This window comes from Salminus brasiliensis, chromosome 1, assembly GCF_030463535.1.
Source record: "Salminus brasiliensis chromosome 1, fSalBra1.hap2, whole genome shotgun sequence".
In the NCBI taxonomy this organism is placed as follows: domain Eukaryota; kingdom Metazoa; phylum Chordata; class Actinopteri; order Characiformes; family Bryconidae; genus Salminus; species Salminus brasiliensis.
In genome coordinates this window covers 63,876,485-63,893,746 of record NC_132878.1, presented here as the reverse complement: position 1 = coordinate 63,893,746, position 17,262 = coordinate 63,876,485, and the positions used below count along the sequence as shown (strand labels likewise).

General features: G+C 42.3%; 2 protein-coding genes across 6 annotated transcripts in view; both read left to right on the top strand.

The window, feature by feature from the left end:
- The window catches only part of fam184ab (family with sequence similarity 184 member Ab), a 146,117-nt gene extending 137,498 nt beyond the window's left edge, over nucleotides 1–8,619 (top strand). For 4 of the 5 annotated variants that reach the window (XM_072686274.1, XM_072686310.1, XM_072686293.1 and 1 more), the window contains exons 18-19: nucleotides 1,534–1,742; nucleotides 8,084–8,619. In XM_072686274.1, the coding sequence (XP_072542375.1) occupies nucleotides 1,534–1,742; nucleotides 8,084–8,165 (291 nt within the window). In that variant the 3' untranslated portion in view covers nucleotides 8,166–8,619. The remainder of the gene's footprint in view (nucleotides 1–1,533; nucleotides 1,743–8,083) is intronic. The other variant, XM_072686283.1, reaches the window with a different exon arrangement.
- A 1,192-nt stretch (nucleotides 8,620–9,811) lies between these two features.
- Nucleotides 9,812–16,921, top strand: mcm9 (minichromosome maintenance 9 homologous recombination repair factor). Its single transcript, XM_072675497.1, has 8 exons — nucleotides 9,812–9,869; nucleotides 10,031–10,162; nucleotides 12,754–12,928; nucleotides 13,213–13,415; nucleotides 14,235–14,438; nucleotides 14,640–14,722; nucleotides 14,810–14,955; nucleotides 15,347–16,921. Exons 1-8 carry the CDS (start codon nucleotides 9,812–9,814, stop codon nucleotides 16,821–16,823), a joined length of 2,478 nt encoding a protein of 825 aa, XP_072531598.1. The 3' UTR covers nucleotides 16,824–16,921.
- The last annotated feature ends 341 nt before the right edge of the window (nucleotides 16,922–17,262 follow it).

The window sequence follows — 17,262 nt, the reverse complement described above, 5'->3', positions numbered from 1 at the left end:
TACCCATTTCACAGCTGATAATTATAACCGATAACTTGGTGGCCTAGTTTTTTGGCTGGAAGGTTTTTCATGAATCGTTCAGTGATACAGACACCACAGTGGATGACACACTGATGATTGAAAGATTGATTCTGCATTGTTTCTGCTATCTTGAAAAAGTAAAAAAGAACACCACGTGTCCACATGGTGATTCAGAATTCAGTGTGCTCCCAGTGTCTGCACGGGTGTCCTCCGGGAACTGCTGTTTTTTTCCCACCTCCTAAAAATACACTTAGTAGGTGTATTTTTGAGACTACTATTGAATAGGCTATGCTAAATTCCCTAGTTGTGAGTGTGTATGTGAATTTAAGGGTATGTGTGGTACCCTGTGATGGACTGGTGCACTGTCCTGGGGGTATTCCTGCCTTGTGCCCAATGATTCCAGGTAGGCTCCAGACCCACTGTGACCCTGACCAAGAAGAAGCGGATAAGAAGATGGATGGATGAGATTTCATTAATACACTGTGAAATATTTCACAGTGTATTCCTTCTTTTGTTTTCTGAAAAAATCTGGATATCTGCAGCAGAACACCACGTAGAACACCACATGACAGTTTGATGAAACAGTCATGGTATGCATGTTGCTGGGAACATGTTTGACTACAAAAAACTGGCCAATCGGTTATTGGTATCAGCATACACCACATCAAGGTGTTCAAGGTGTTATGGGTTGTTGTCATCGGACCACAAATTCCATACCAGTGCATCCCTAGTCCTGACAGAGGAGGGAGGTGTTTGTCCCATTTCAATGTAGCTGCAGCAACCCCAAACCAACAGGCCTGTGCGCATGAGCAGGTGGTTCACTGCTGCCCCATCTGTGTTCTAAATCCAGTCCTGCCAGCCTGCAGCACTGCACAGGTTAGAGTTTTCTGTGCTCCAGCACAACCGATTCAACTTCTGGGGCAAAGGGATGGAGGGCAAAGAGACAATGAAAGTTCTTCAGTTAAGGAGTTGAATCAGGTGTGTTAGAACAGGCAAAACACAAAAGTGTGCAGTGCTGTGGTCAGCTAGGACCAGATTTGAGAAACACTGTTCTATAACTTCCAATAGCTGTTTCAGTGTCAACGTTACATATGTGCGTATGTGTATGTTTGTATGTATAAGTGTATGTGTACACGTGTGTTTGTGTGTGTGTATGTGTGTGTGTGTGTGCGTCTCTGTTTTCTTCCTGTTTAGACATCCAGTTCTTCTTCTTTGCTTTCCAAGCCATTCTTTATCAGCCGCAAACTTTCAGTAGCCTCTTCCTTTTGCCACATCTGTTTTTCAATCATTTTGATTTGACTGGCTGAGAGCGACTGTTGCTGCCACTGCTGAGAGGTGCAAGCTTGACCATCAAACACATGAGCTTAACTTGTGAATGAGAAAATAAGAAATCATATCAGAGAGCGCCAGCCTACTCTATTAACCAGAGCAGCTCTCCCAACTATATATATATACATACATATATATATATATATATATATATATTTGTTGTTTTTGTGTCCTTCTGTGTAGCAAAAGCGAAAGAATGACAAATCGGCCAACCGATTCAGCAGCTCGCCCAATCTAAGGGCCAATGTGGAGGCTTCGGGGACAGGGAGCGGCCAGCCCCAGCCCAGTCGCCTCGAGCCCATCCCCAACTCCCCCATTCACCAGCTGGAGCTCAACACCAGCAAACCACTGCCCCCACCGACCCCTCCCACCGAGCCCAAGAAATTCATGAGGTGAGCCACACCTCTCCATCACAGGTGCCATCTCTGTCTCTCTCGCTCTCCACACCACAGGCCAGAGGACGAGCATACCAACATGTCGAAGCTCATCTTTCCTTGTAGACCTGACCTAAGGTTTTTGCCTTTTTTTGTTCAGTTTTTTTCTACGCTCAGACTTTTGCTAGGTGCTCTAGTATCCCCCTTTTTTCCACTAGCATCCTTGAGAAGCTGGAAAGAAACCAGTAAAACCAATGTGACACAAATGTGGCAGCATTTTTGTTCCCCCCGCCATGCCAGGCTCCTCTCTGATCAACAGCGAGCGTGAAATTGTGAATTACAGATTGAAAGTACTAACCATTCGGCTCCGAAACAAGTCATTAACTTGAATAATGAATGCCTTCTCTGGGCTCGGAGAAAGGAGTCATGTGAGAAATCCCTCTTGATCATTATGCTGGTAGAAGGATGTGCTCCTGGTTTGTCTTTGCCTGGGTCCTTCAGAGACAACGATGGTGCCCTGGGAGAGACAGACTTAGATGCAGATGAAGAATTGACCCTGCTCTCTCCCAGGCTGCTGTCACTTCTGTAAAGGAATACTTTAGTGCAGGGGTGCCCAACCCTGATCTTGAGGATCTACCACTCTGGAGAGTTTAGATCCAATCATCTAGCATCCAGATGCTCCTGAAGGCCTTTCTTACTTGGATGCTAAGTCTAAGCCAGCTGGTTTTCTGGTACAGGGATACAGTGGTTGCTGAGCCAACCTACAGACCCTACAGACCAATCTGCTTAAGTATTCATATAACTTTGGCAAGCCAGTTCATCCACTATTGGTTTCTTTCCAGACGCAAAAAGGGGATACGTTTTATAGTACTACTGTATACATGTATGAGTATCTTTATTACCTCTTAATCCCATACATGAGCTTTGGAAATGGCATTGGAATGCAAAAGGGAGCATGTGTCCCCCCTGTCCGAGTGCACGCTGGGAGTTGGTGTCTTTTTTTTTTTTTGTCTCTGTGTTGTGGTTTGTGTTTTCTCGTCTGTGCTGGAAGTTATACAACTCATATGTGCTGTAACTGTTGTTGAAATATTCTCTGAAGCATCGTCACCATTACTCTGTACTGCACTCGATACTGCACTTTTGGGTCATACGACCTGTGTACACTGAGAGGACAAAACTGTACAAAACTGTAAGATTTCGTTTTCCACCATCCACTGTATTGATGTGTGTATGCGTATGTATGTGTGTGTGCGTGTGGCTATGTGATTTGCACTGCATTTTGAACGGTGTCTAAACCTTGTCCATTTTCTTAAATAAACCTCTACCTCTGACTGGGTTTTGTGGTGCCCGGCATGTTGTGAGCTGTGTGTGTTTGTGTGCGTGTGTGTTGTGCATGCATGGCTATGCTTAGCGGATGCCGCTGCTGCACTCGTTCCTAGAAGTGCCTTTGCGTCTGGGGTGCTGCTGTGTGTCTCTCCTTGCATGCTGTCCTGAATGTGAATGAGCTTGCAGTGGAGTGGCTAGACAGCCTTGCACAGGGCTGCCCTCCATTGCCATGGGACTCGCCCATCTCTCCACGACACACAGCCTGCCTAGCTCACATCGGACCAAAGTGACCTCGACTCCACCCAGCAGCAGAACAGCAGCGAGACGAGCCTCTCTTCAAATATACATACACATACATACATACTCCTCTGATGCCTTCCACCGATGGTTCCCAATCCAGTAGTCGGTGACCCCTAGACAGCCCACGTTTTGCTCTGTCACAGATCCCATGAGTCCTATAGCAGAGATATTATTAGAGAAGACATTAACTGAATGAAATAGAAATAGGATAACGCTCAACAGGCTCCACCCTTTAATTAAAAGAGACAGTCACCGCCCCAGCTGGCCCCCTATGTCGATAGACGTTGTTATCTGGTTGAATGTAGGTCGTGATGTCGGGTGACCGAAATTCAATGTCGGTACAGCGTCTAATGCCAACCTCAATTTGACATAGAATAGGGATGACAGCTGAAGTTGATATTTTGTTGGTTTCAAGTCTTGATGTTCAGTAACAAAATCCAGTGTCTTCCAAACGTCACATGACAGTGTCATGTTGACATAAGCTCACCCCTTTTTCCAGATACATTATCAAAAAGAGTAACCATAAAAACAGAGGGTAAAGATGCTCAGTGTAGTCATTGTTGTGGGGATGCAGTATGTGCATTCATTGTAACCTGAAGAATATCAGCCATATTGCATTATGTGGTATTTGTCTAGTCTTACCACTGATTTCAATTAGTTTTAGAACTGTTAACTAGGCAACCTGTAGTCATTTTATTGGTCTCTTCCCATCCAATGTGGTCTAGGATCCATGCTCATATGTAAAAGCCAAGTGAGCAGATTCACCTAAAAGGACTACTGGGCATTCAGTATTGACTCTGTTGTGTTAATAGCTGAGACAAAGCAAAATGTGGATTACCGGGGGATCCCTCAAAGGTGGACTGAGAAACACTGCCCTAACACAGTGATGTTTGCCACCAGGGGTAGGCCACAATGACGGTGCAATGTTAGTGTCACACCAAAGGAAGCTCCAAGTAAGACACACTCAGTAACAATAACAGCACACTGCCTAGTCATGAGGTGGATTGGAACAGGACTACTATTACTGAGAGAGCCAGAGTTTAAAAACGACACACACTACAGATTCATACTGGATTAAAACCACTCCACAGTTAGAATTATTACTGTAAAACTAACTGTAAAAACGATGGCACTGAAACTCCAAATACAAACAGCTCCAACAGTGTGTAAAGACGTACACTGGAGCATACTGCATTGTGGCCTTATCCTCATTTTTAAGCATTACACCTCAGTCCAGCACCTGGCAAATGGGACACATATGTAATAATGCTGTGTTCTTGTTCTTGCTATGGTTAAAGCCCCTAAAGTTAAATCACCCCTTTGTCTCAGCGTAGGGAGGGGTTGAGTTTGGGATGAAAAGGCTAATATGCATGCTCAACTGAGCGCTAAATTGAGTTTGCCGGAACTGAGGCATCACTGACAGAGAACACTGATTGGGGCAGAGATGTTTGTGAGTAGGAACGGGTCTTTGAGCTGACTGTAAATGGTTTTTAGAAGCTGGACAAACTGGACTGACTCAGGATGCGTTCATTTAAAAAGTTTGGTGCCATGTTTATGAAAAGTCTAACTTTCAAGTAAGTCCTACACGTGCCTTAAATAACAGCTATTCAAATCAACATGTTAATGACCTTATGCATATTAATGACCTTACTCACTGCCTAATGGGGTGTCAAAATAGGCTGAAAATCTCAGAACCAGTGCAATACAGTTTATTAAAAGAAGCAGAATACAGTAACATACTGTAATGAATATCATATCTACTGGGTTAAAAAAATACAGTAACAAATAACATAAAAATGAATAAATATAAATACTTATAAAAATAAAAATAAAAACATTTTAATGTGGGATTAAATGTAAAATTAGCCACAATTAAAAAGTATAATTAAAAAGCCATGGCAAGACAAAAAAAGTGAAAAGTTAAAGCATCCTGATATAGATGCAGTTACAGAGCTCTACAGAGCTTTATTTATATGTGTTTTTTAATCTGCATGGCTGAACCTCGTCCATTACAAAGAGCATACTTAGTCTTTGTAATTGTATTGGACTAGGGTTTCCATATCTCAGCCCTATGTGACCATACATCTCCAAATGTCAACTGTAAAACTCTAACTGTATGGGCTGACACCTGTGCTAAATGAACCTACCTGAGATACTGTCAGCGACGAGCCCTTGCACAGTAACTGACAAAAGCTGCAGAGTGGAATGTCATTTTCGTGATGCCTCACGAAGGCCCAGAAACTCAATTTTCCCTTGTTGTGGCTCACTATTACATGCAAGAATCCCATTGTCTTTTTTAGACAGATTAAATATTTTGTTAAACTGTCTGGTCTGACATGTTTCTCTGATTATGTTGTAATCTGTAGTCCTTCACTTTCATATAATGAGCTATTTTAGCTCCGCCGTTGTCTGCACTTGGCACCTCACATTAGCTAGTTAGACATAAAGAACTCTCTCTCTCCCCTCTCCTTGCTTTTCACTTACTGTTTCTCTGGCTCTTCAGACTTTGGATGTGAAACATTTCTTAGATAAGAGGAATCTACTGCCCATCAGCAGCCTGCAGCATCTGCCGAACTGATTCACTGAGAAAAATCCAGACGCCAGTCAGATAGTCAGAAAAACTCCTGCAAACAATCAGCCGGAACTCTCAGAGCCATGGAAAAAACTTTCTACTCTTTTTACTTTTCAGAAAAAAAGAGAGATCTACACCTGCAGTGATACAGTGTTCTAGATTTACTAGTTTTTGTACACTCTTAAAACAGAGTTGATGAAAATAAAGCTCTAACAGATATTCTAACAAGATATTCCTTAATCATCAAACACTGGATCAAAGTCATTCCTTTCTATAGAGAAACAATAAATGGTATTTCATAGTGACACTTGAGGTGTACAGCATTTTGAAACATTTTTGTTTATTACAATATATGGCTACTTTGAAACACTGTTGTCCCCACAGAGAAAAAGTGCTGGTGCGTTCACACTAGTCAACAAATTAATAACATTAAAACAGATCAAACACAGGATAAACAGTCATCTGTACTTTGCATACTTGCATTAGTGCATATAAAATTTATGTATTATATTTATGTGTTATATCATCTCTTCATGAGGTCTTAATCTGTAATTACCAGGCTGTTCCAGACTGCAACACATTTAACACTAATGTAAAATACATTAGCGTCACATAATGGCCGCATACTTCAATTATATTGAGTATAATGAAGTTTTTAAAAAAAGCAATAACCTCTGAAGGTCCCCTTACTCACTTCACTTCAAAACCAGGGAGATACCTTAAAAGTACCATTTATATATATATATATATATATATATAGACGTATAGTTCAGGACTTTTTGTAAATAAAGTTCAAACCTTTGATTAATTTTAATGCAGTTGTTGTTGTACAATAAATGCTCCAACAAAACGAACTGTACACAATTGTGACTTTTTACCGATATGACTTTTTTGGTTTTTTAGTTCAACATCTACAATGGTAATATGGCATGCAAAGGTTTGGGCACCTCTGGTCAAAATATCTATTATTCCGAATAGCTAAGTGAGGATGTATAATGTTAAAGACAATAATTTTTAAGTAAGTAATATTTATTGTTTACTTCCATATTTTATAGTTTTTGGAATTTAATGGTACTTTCCTGAATTTACTGAATTCATTCTTTCCTCTACCAGTGAAATGTTCCCTGCACAACTGGCTGGGTCAACCCACCTTCATTCTTAATAGTTGGAGAGATGTTCTTTTCATTAAATTGCGCACCCTTTTTTCTTCAAACATGTTTTTGCTCATTACAGCCAAAACATTTTATTAAAACAACTCGTTTACAAAATTTCTTCTGATGACCATAATGGTCATATTTGCGCAGGTCTCACTGCACTGTAGAGCAATGCACAAACACTCCATAGTCTGTTAAAGCTTCAAACAGGGGTTTTGCCTATGGAAGAACCACTATCGTCAATTCTACAATCTTTAATTGTACAGTTCTGTTATAGAACCATGTTCTGTGCATAAGACGTAGGGTTTTGTGTCTCGTAGAAGTCCTGTGCCTCATTCTTGCCTGAGACCATTTATGAGCATTCATGTTTAAGCAGGGACGTAATTACGTTTCTATAAATGTGAACCCAAGGCTAAACAATTCTGGGGCCGAAAGCAGACGGTGTAGCAAACTCACACCGCGTTTTTCACCTTGAAGAAAAATTGAGTTTTCTTTTATGGGCAACATAAAGGGATTACATAAGAGGAACGCAAGAGAGGCCAACATAGTTCAGGTCTTAAATCCACACACACACAAGGTCAAACTGTTCTATTTTCTTTGTAATTCAATCAGACTGAAGTTATTGTGCCAGCAGAAAGTTTGATCTTTTTTAGAGCGAGAGCCTCTCGGAGAAACAGATGGAGCGGACTCAGTTCACAACATTGAGGGGCTGAACCAAATTCTTTAACTGAAAATTTGTTTGCCACAGACTCCTGCGGAGGGGCAGCGGAGTGAAATGGACTCGAAAGCACGGCCTGTTTATCAGAACTTTGGATGAGGCAGAGAAATATGACAGAATGCTTTCAGTATTGTTTGTCACAGTGATGGATGAGAATACATGAAGTGTATAAAAGCTGAAAAGGCCAGCGAATATAAACTGCAGTTTGCAGTATAACCACTGCACTCCTCCTGTTCTCTCTCTCTCTCTCTCTCTCTCTCTCTCTCTCTCTCTTTCTCACTTTCCACAGCCCTCCTGAGACAGAAGAGTCACCCGTAGCCTCCCCAGATCCTCAACGCCAAGAGTGGTTCGCCCAGTACTTCACCTTCTGACTTTTAGCAACTCAAGAGCATGTCAGCCAAACCAAAAAAAAGCAAAAGAAAAAACAGACAAAAAAAAGATCCTCATCTTTTCATCATTCCATCTGTTCTATTTTTTTTCTCCACTGTGAATGGGTCTCTTGTTTTTTTGTACAGTGCTAATAGGTATGTTTGACGTTGCATTTCATGCCGTTTCTACAGAGTGGTGCATTTGCTGCTATTTATTCTTTGTTAAATACAGTATAGAGTAATCGTCTTCTCTATGTCTCTTCTTTTAGAATGGCACCGTAATGAGAGTTTGTTACAGCTGCATAACCACTTTTGGTAGACTTAAAACTGTTTGTATGGTTGTCAACAACACAGATACAATGATGTCTCACCAATTTTAAAATAAAAATGCATATTTTATATTTATATTATACTGTATGTATGCTCAAAGAATAAATAATTATGGTGACATTTAAAACCGAGTGTGTCCTGTTGATTCTTCAGGCGAACATCCGTAGATGAATGAAGGGTGGCTTTCATTTTCCACTACTAGAAGGTTCCTGCACGGCTCAGAGGGAGGGAGAAAGCTCTGATTTAGCTGGCATGGAAAGAATGAAAAAATTAAATAGTGACCTTTACCAGCTGGAGGGTGGTGGTGATGGGGGGGGGGGGGGGGGGGGCAGTTCAGAAGTATGTACTGTTTGAGATACAGCCTCTGCACAGATCCACATATACACAGCAGGTTTTGGGGGAAAAGGTCATTTGAGGGCAAATGAATTCATGCAGTTCTGCCAGGAACCATCATCACTGAAACCTGGATTTTAATCTGAATTCTTATTCATGTCCTTTCCAGACAGCTTCTGAACTTTTTGGGACTAGTTGGAAAGTTGCCGGAGTTATAAGGGTCACCAATGTACACTGAAAGATGGGCTGATCAGAGTTTTTAAGGATGTGTTTAAGGTAGTCTACTTTTTTCTTAGAGTTACATTACATTTATAGCATTTAGCAGACACACTTATCCAGAGTGATTTACAAGGTTAGTTGTATTACAGTGGTGGGCCAACGTAGTGTTAGGAGTCTTGCCCAAGGACTCCTATAGGTGTAGCACAGCAGAGTTACCCAGCCTGGGAATCGAACCCCTATCCCCCACAAGGTGTGGTAGCTCAGTAGCAGGTAGTGGTGTTATCTGTTGCGCCACACCAACCACTGTTTAGTGGTGTAACTTGTAGGGTAGTCAAACTTGTAGAGGTCCAAAGCCCAAGCTAATAGAACTCTGTCATCACTACTTGACATCTACTTACTGGAGGTTATTCTCTTATTGGGGGTCCTTTATTTATTTTGCACTAGGGCCCGTAAGACCCTAAGTTAGTACATCCAGCGTATATCTGCGTAGGGAATTAAGTTAGACTATTTTATTCTCATTGTAAAATAAAATGTCGCTGTTAACATAAACTCTAAAGGGAATTTAAAACTAAAATAATAGCTGATAATTATTTATTTATTTCGTTTCTGAATTAAAACTTGGTTACATATTGCGAATACATTGTACCCTCCGTTCAGAGGTAAACTTTAGTTAAACTGAGAGAACTATTTATTAAATCGAGGCTAAGTTTTAAGCCTCTAATTGTTAATATTACTACTTTGGTACTTCAGGGGCTCCGTACCGAAAAATGAGACACAGTGACGTCGATCTCGCGAGAATCTCGCTCCTCCCTGCCAGCGCCAACCGTACGCACTACACTGGGACCTACCACGAGAGCTAGTGCGGAGGTAGATCCAGCTACTGGGCTCTGTCGTTTGAACGTCCACAACAACACTAAGCCTACACAGAAATGTTGGACCCACACGTCTACGCGTGTTCTCGTGTTATTATATTTCATATGTGACAGACATCTTCACAGTGGGACTGCGCTTCCCCTTGTTCTGGCCGTGTCCCCCCGCAGAGCAGAAAGTGCAGGAATCCAGCGCCAAATCTAAAGCATGTCTACCCAAACAGACCTGTTGTCAGATACGCGTAGTTGGTAATGTTGCACGAGTCCTAAAAGCCAGTATACTGTTCGGAAATGTGCGCGAAAAACGAACTTTCGTTTGATTTAGAGGCGTTTTTTATGTAGCTAGCTGTCTTTCTTCTCTGTGGTAGCTGTGTTACTGAGAGGCTAGCTAACGGCTGACCCTCGCTTCAGCTTCAGCTGTGTTTTCAGACAGGGTTGGTCACTCTGTGCTTCTCACGTGCTCGCTGTAAGTGATGGAAACACCACAAACGGCTTTACATTAGTGTTTTACAGCTACTTAATCATGGCTTTGTAGTTCTGTAATTACAGGCCATAGTCCATCTGTTCCTCTACATTCTCTGTTAGCCTCCTTTCACCCTGTCCTTCAATGGCCAGGACTCCACAGGACCACCACAGAGCAGGTGGCTAGTATTTGGGTGGTGGGTCATTCTCAGCACTGCAGTGACACTGACATGATGGTGGTGTGTTAGTGTGTGCTGGTACCAGTGGATTAGACACTGTGTAAGTGCTGTGTGAGTTTTTAAAGCACCTCATTGTCACTGCTGGACTGAGAATAGTCCACTAATGGTGTCCTGTGAGCACTAGGTAGAGGTGTCTGATGGAGTGGACAGTGACTGGACACAGTGTTTAAAAACTCCAGCAGCACTGCTGTGCCTGATCCACTCGTACCAGCATGCCACCATCATGTCAGTGTCCCGCCAGAATGACCCACCATCCCAATACTACCTGCTCTGTGGTGGTCCTGTGGGGTCCTGAGCACTGAAGAACAGAGTGAAAGGACACTAACAAGAGAGAAACAGATGAACTACAGTCTGAAATTATAGAACTACACAGATGATCAGCTGATATATAAAACATGATACATATGTGTATGCATGTATATGTGTGTGTGTGTGTGTGTGTGTGTGTGTGTGTGTGTGTGTATATATATATATATAAACACTAGTCCTACAGTAAAGTATATTTATTGTCCACATATGCTGCTAGATATCAGTAGGAATCCTGTAGTGGTACATAGGCAGTCAAAAAGATTTGTTCAGATGTATATATCTTGTATGTATATTATACGCTGTTGTTTAGCAGCTGTTTTGGATGTGGTTTAAGGATTTGTCTCTTCTGTGTTGGTGGAAAAGCACAAACAATGATTTGCCCACAGGTTAATGCAAGACTTTACACTGTTTACCAAGTGATGGAGTGGACTGAGGAGTGAGAAGGTGTTTGGAAGGTGTTGGAAAACATGTGGAGAAGAAAACTCCCACTATAGTAGGTGGTTGGACAGTAGGTGTGTATATTATTTATTATTAGAAATTATTATAAAATGATTATATATACAAATTATAGACTGCCAGTGTATGATAGATCTAGTAGGGTAGTGTTGGTCAGTCAGTAATACTGCTGTGTGTAGCAACAGAGGTTTAGACTATTCTGGCCAGCACAGGTGTCACTTTTGGCTTCCGACCACATCTTCTGAGATTTTCCACAGTGCGGAACTTCTTGTATTTTTTAATAATACTTTGCACTGTAGCCACTGGAACTTGAAAACATTTTGATATGGCTTTATAGCCCTTTCCTGACTTGTGAGCGGCCACAATGCATAGCCGCAGGTCCTTAGTGAGCTCCTTTGTCTTAGCCATGACTGTCCACAAACCAACTGCAGAGAGCTGCTGTTTTTCTCCTGTTGAGTTGATTAAAACAGCTGTTCCCAATGAATCAGGGTAATTAGGATGCTTTAAAACAGCTTGGACTATTTGGAATGGTATAGAACTTTGGATTTTCCCATATACTGTGACAGTTTTCAAAGGGTATGAATAATTTTGGACAGTTTTTGTTCAAATGTGTATAAAAGCTGAGAAATACTTTTTCCCACAATGATGCCTCTTGTACATCATCGTGTTATCTCCTGGGAGATGCCTGTGTCGTTTCAAGGCAAAAATATAACTTCTGGTTAAATAAAAGTAAATTTAAGTCAAACTTTGCCAGGGGTATGAATACTTTCAGGCATTACTGTACCTCTGGTCAAACTAAATCTTATATAGTCTCTTATATAGCTTTCCTCCAGATAGCTTTTTCTTTGTCCATGTGATAAGCTGAAAAATTCGGTTTCGTGAAATTTTGGAAGCCAGGGCCTCTTTCATGGACGACAGCTTCTCAGTCCATGACTTTGTAAAACTTATTTGACTGTAGACCGTGATACTGGTGTTTCAGCTGCTTTCAGTTCATGGCAGACCTGTGTTTTGGTGGTTCTTATGTTGCTTCTGACAGCCCAAATGAATTTCCATTAGCTGAGGGTAGCAGTTTAGGTCTTCTTCCAGATCTTGGCAGTCTACACCACCCAATGAGTTGTACTTACATAGTCATTTGAATTGAATGACCTTGGCTCTGCAATGACCCCAAAAGACTTTCCTGACATAAATCTACAACCATCCTAGTCAGGTCTGCACTGAGCTCATTAGGCTTTCCCGTTGTACTGTGTGTTGGTCAATCTAGTGAAGGCTGTTAAACCAACAACCAAAATTTGAGCTTGTGCACTTTAAGTTTTTTTTTAAGTTTGATTATTGTTGAATGTTGTACCGTTTTCTCTGTTTGTTTGTGATCAATAGGTCTGACTGTAGCAGCTGTGAAGGACTCTGGAGAGTGGCACCTGGAGGCAGGAGCATTGGTACTCTCTGATGGAGGCCTGTGCTGCATCGATGAGTTCAACAGCATTAAAGAACATGACCGCACCAGCATCCATGAGGCCATGGAACAGCAGACCATTAGTGTGGCCAAGGCTGGGTTAGCAATGTTTTTGACCCGGAGAGGCACTTTCACTGACAAGATCTAGATTTCAAACCTGTCTGAATCGACATGTAATAACTAAAATATATGAAGTGAGCGACTTTACTAATTAGTTGAACCTGGAGCTCCCTTTTTAATAGTCCTGGTTCAAGCCACTTCATAACTTATTATTTTTGATTTCTGTCAGTGCCTTGTGAAATTGCCCTCCCAAATTATTTATTTATGAAGGAAAAGTGTTATGTGGCTAGGACTGATTGACTACACGTGTGTCTTGCATGCAGAATGGTGTGTAAACTGGATACAAGGACCACCATTCTGGCAGCTACCAACCCAAAGGGCCCGTATGACCCCAATGTGTCCGTCTCTGTGAATGTAGCTGTGGCGAGCCCTCTTCTCAGCCGCTTTGACCTGGTTCTGGTCCTGCTAGACACCAAGAACCCTGAGTGGGACAAAATCATCTCTTCCTTTATCCTGCAGAACAAGGGTTTGTTCAAAGTTAAAATATAAAAATTATTGGGTAGGGTCAGTGTGCAATGACCAATATATGGGCATACACTGTATGTCCAAAAGTAACCCTCTTCATGTTAGTGAATTCAGCTACATTAAATAATATCCATTGCACGCACACACACAGCTTGTAAAATATGCAGAGAAAGCATTGCTAATAGAACAGGACTTCCTAAAACGGTGTATGGTGTTTCACGATCAATTGCAAGTGTCTGTTAAATTGTCCAATATTATTGATTCAGAACTAATCATCTGACAGTATCTTGCACCTCTAATGCTCTCATGGTTAACTCATGTGTTCCATCATTTAATGTAAAATGTTCCCAGAGGAGTATAGGCTGTTACTGCAGCAAAGGGGGACAAACTCCCTCTCAGTACCTTTTGAAATGTTGAATGCGCAGTGTGTACAAAACATTAGATGTACAATGTTTTTTCTTTCTTTTTTTTCTTGGATGCAATCATGTGACTGTGTTGTTTAGATTACTACTATTAATATGATTATAAGTTTGCATGACACCAGAATACTACCTGCAAAGTACCTGGATGGCAGACACAACCAGACACAACCAGACACAACCATAGTGCGAGCTCTCTAACAAACCCCATGCATCTTTGTAATGTGAGCAAAAAGAAATCTGATATAAGGGATGCCACAATTTCATGCTTATTACTTAAATAAAACAATCAAAATGAAATGCACAGTGTAATTTTTTAGTAGTTTTAAATAGATAGGAAAGTAGTTTTGAATAGATAGGAAAGTGAAATGTCCTGTCTCTCCCTTTTTGTTTAATTTCAGGTGCTCCAAGTCAGTCTTCATCATTATGGAGTATGGAGAAGATGAGAGCCTATTTCTGCTTGATAAAGCGGCTGCGGCCCCAAATAACTCAGGAGGCTAACTCTATCCTGGCCCGCTACTACCAGCTGCAGAGAAAGAGTGACAGCCGCAATGCTGCACGCACAACTATACGCATGCTGGAGAGCCTTGGGCGCCTCGCAGAAGGTCTGTCCATCTCTCACTTTCTCTTTTTCAATGTCTAAATCCTCTGCCACCTCTTGCACCTTGTTGTATGTACAATATCTCTAATAAACAGCCTGATGTTCTTAGTCTGCAGCGTTTTCTCAAGAGCACAAATACAGTACTTTTCCATGAGGGCTGGAAGGCCACCCTTATAACTTTTGTTGTTGTCGTTCCTCTTCCTAGCTCATGCCAGGCTGATGTTCAGAGAGACGGTCACAGTGGAAGATGCTGTTGTGGTGGTATCTGTTATGGAGTGCTCCATGCAGGTATGTCTTCTTTTAGTTTTACTTTATTATGGAAATTAATTTTCCTAGTCTTTTTAAGCAGAAATCTTTTTTGTATCTTTACCACAGGGGGGAGCACTACTAGGTAATGTGAACACACTGCACACCTCCTTCCCGGACAACCCAAGAGAGCAGTATAGAACACAGTGTCAGATTGTGCTGGAGGGCCTGGGTTTGACCCACATCCTTGACAAAGAGCTAAAGCGGCTCTCGAGGTAAACCCCACCTTAGACTTGTATCAGTGACTGAGAGGTATTAAAATAAACATATAGATAATACTTTGTGTATCAAAACTGTATAATGATAAGCTTCCTAACTGTTTTTGCTCATGCACTCATATAAAGTGCAGCATGCAACAGTGTACACCTGCTATATGCAGGGCACTAGGCAGTCATTAAGGCAGTATACAGTGCTACACTGGACAGTGCAAGGCAGTAGATACAGTGAAATTCTGGGAACTGAGAACACAGCAGTAGTACATTAGAGATATATTACATGGAAAGATATATAAGAATTATTCATTTCAGTACAAGAAGACGCCCCTGGTGGTGGCTCTATTTTTAAACATGATGTCGTCTTATTTATTTATTTTTAACTGTGAAACAGAACACACAACTCATCTGGAGTGGAGCAGCACAGTAATATGCGTATGGAGAGCACGGGCCGTGAGCTGACCCCTGCACCTGACCCAGGACTTGACTGGTTCCATGGTTTAAGCAGTCCAGACGAGGCAAGCAGCACTTTCCCCTCAGTGTCTCCCATCACTACCTCCACACAGAACGCTGCGAAACCACAGAGCCCAGCCGTGTTGCCTAGCAACAGCAGTTCTGCGCATGGCAAGGGTTCTGCGTGGGAGAAGGAGGCTGGTGGGGCCGTGGAGGCGGCGGCTGAGTCAGGCAGGGATATGGAGGGGGCTGAAAGACCCAGTTCTGTAGTGGAGAAAAGCTCCAAAAAGCTACGGGCCAAACGATTGAGAGGGATGGGTAGGGAACCCCTGCTGAGAGAAGAGAAGACCGCTGAGGGTGGGAGGACAGACACTGGTGATGATTTGGAGCAGATGTTTTCTCCAGACAGGTTTCCCTCCCACAGCACGCCTGTGGCAGGCGAAAAGCAGCTTTCCAAAAGAAAAGCTCCTTCACTTGGTGTCCCTGTGGAAGAGCAACAATCCAGGGACAAAGCAGAAAGTGGAGAGGACCTACGCAACAAACTGTCCAGCTTTACCTTCAGACCTAGAGAAAGAATGGGGCATGTAAATCAGACTGGTTACGGTACCAGTGCTAACAATGAAACACTTCCTACAGTGGATAAAGGCGATAGAAGAAAAAGTGGCAAAGATGCCGAACAACCCACAGAGCAGAGGGAAGAGAGTGAAAATTATCTGTTCTTTGAGCGGCCAGCAGATGGCAGCAGTGCAAGCAAGAAGCTCCGTCAGAGAGTTGAAGCCAAGGTCAGGGAGCTTCCGTCTGAGGCGTTACATAGGGAGAGTGGAGGAAGTAAAAATATGGAGCACAAACGTCAGCAGCTCCTACAGAAACTGTCCGGTTTGACTTCAGGAGCGTTTAAATCTGCTTCCGACCAGCCCCCCATGCCTCTCCAAGGGCAGAGTCACCCAACAACACCTAAAGTTGCTTCCTCCACCCTGGCCAAACTTTCCAGGTTCTCTTTCGTTTCCTCTGAGGAGAAGAGCCAAGAAATTTCCTCCACAGCTACAGGACAAAGGCCAAAAGCCTCACCAGTTTCCGAGGACAGTGTAATGGAAAAGGCTTCCAGCACAGTGGAAAACAGACATTCAGACACAGCTGTGGTAACTGTGGAAGAAAGAAGGGAACAGAAAAACACCAACCCACAGACCTTAATGAACTCCACCACAGAGAGTGGTGCAAAAACTAGCAGGCCATGCATAGCCGGCACAAAGACCGAGGATTGTGGCGCAGCTCAGGGATTAGGAAAGCAGTTAGCGAACCCAAAAAAGAGGAAGTGTTTTGAGTTAGGCTCAGCAGGCCCCACAGGCCTTCTCTCTGGCTTTTCATTCTTCAGCTCCTCTGTCATGGATGATGATGACCTCAATGTGGACTGGGAGTAAGAGTCAAAAGACTGAATGTGTAATTACAGAGTATGAATCTGTATAACTGCTAGAGCGGCATGGTTAAAATACTGGATTATGCTGTTGCATTTTATGAGGGCACTATACTGTCCCTTTACATATATTAAAACATGAAGTATTGGAGAATCATTAAGGGGACATGGTTATATATGAGCCTCTGTTATTGCAAACAGAAACTCGTGGGGCATTTCAGAATGGGTCATCTTGAGACGTTTTAATATCCTGTTCTATATTTTATGTGGAACGTTTCCTTAAAACCTCTGAGGGGAAAGCATCCAGGTCTCTGCTGCCGCTGCTGCTGCTGTTGCACCACAGCCGTGCCAGATTATGAATCAGCACTAACTGTGCTGACAACTTATTTCTCTTCTGTGACTAGTAAAGTTAACAGTTGCTTCTCAATATTCAGGGATGAGGTAGC

What these genes read in the sequence shown, in the direction of transcription:
- mcm9 (XM_072675497.1), top strand. Translation starts at nt 9,812, where the DNA reads ATGAGACACAGTGACGTCGATCTCGCGAGAATCTCGCTCCTCCCTGCC. An exon ending in CCTTGGGCGCCTCGCAGAAG is followed by an intron (nt 14,439 to 14,639) that starts GTCTGTCCATCT and finishes TCCTCTTCCTAG; the next exon opens with CTCATGCCAGGCTGATGTTC. An exon ending in TTATGGAGTGCTCCATGCAG is followed by an intron (nt 14,723 to 14,809) that starts GTATGTCTTCTT and finishes TCTTTACCACAG; the next exon opens with GGGGGAGCACTACTAGGTAA.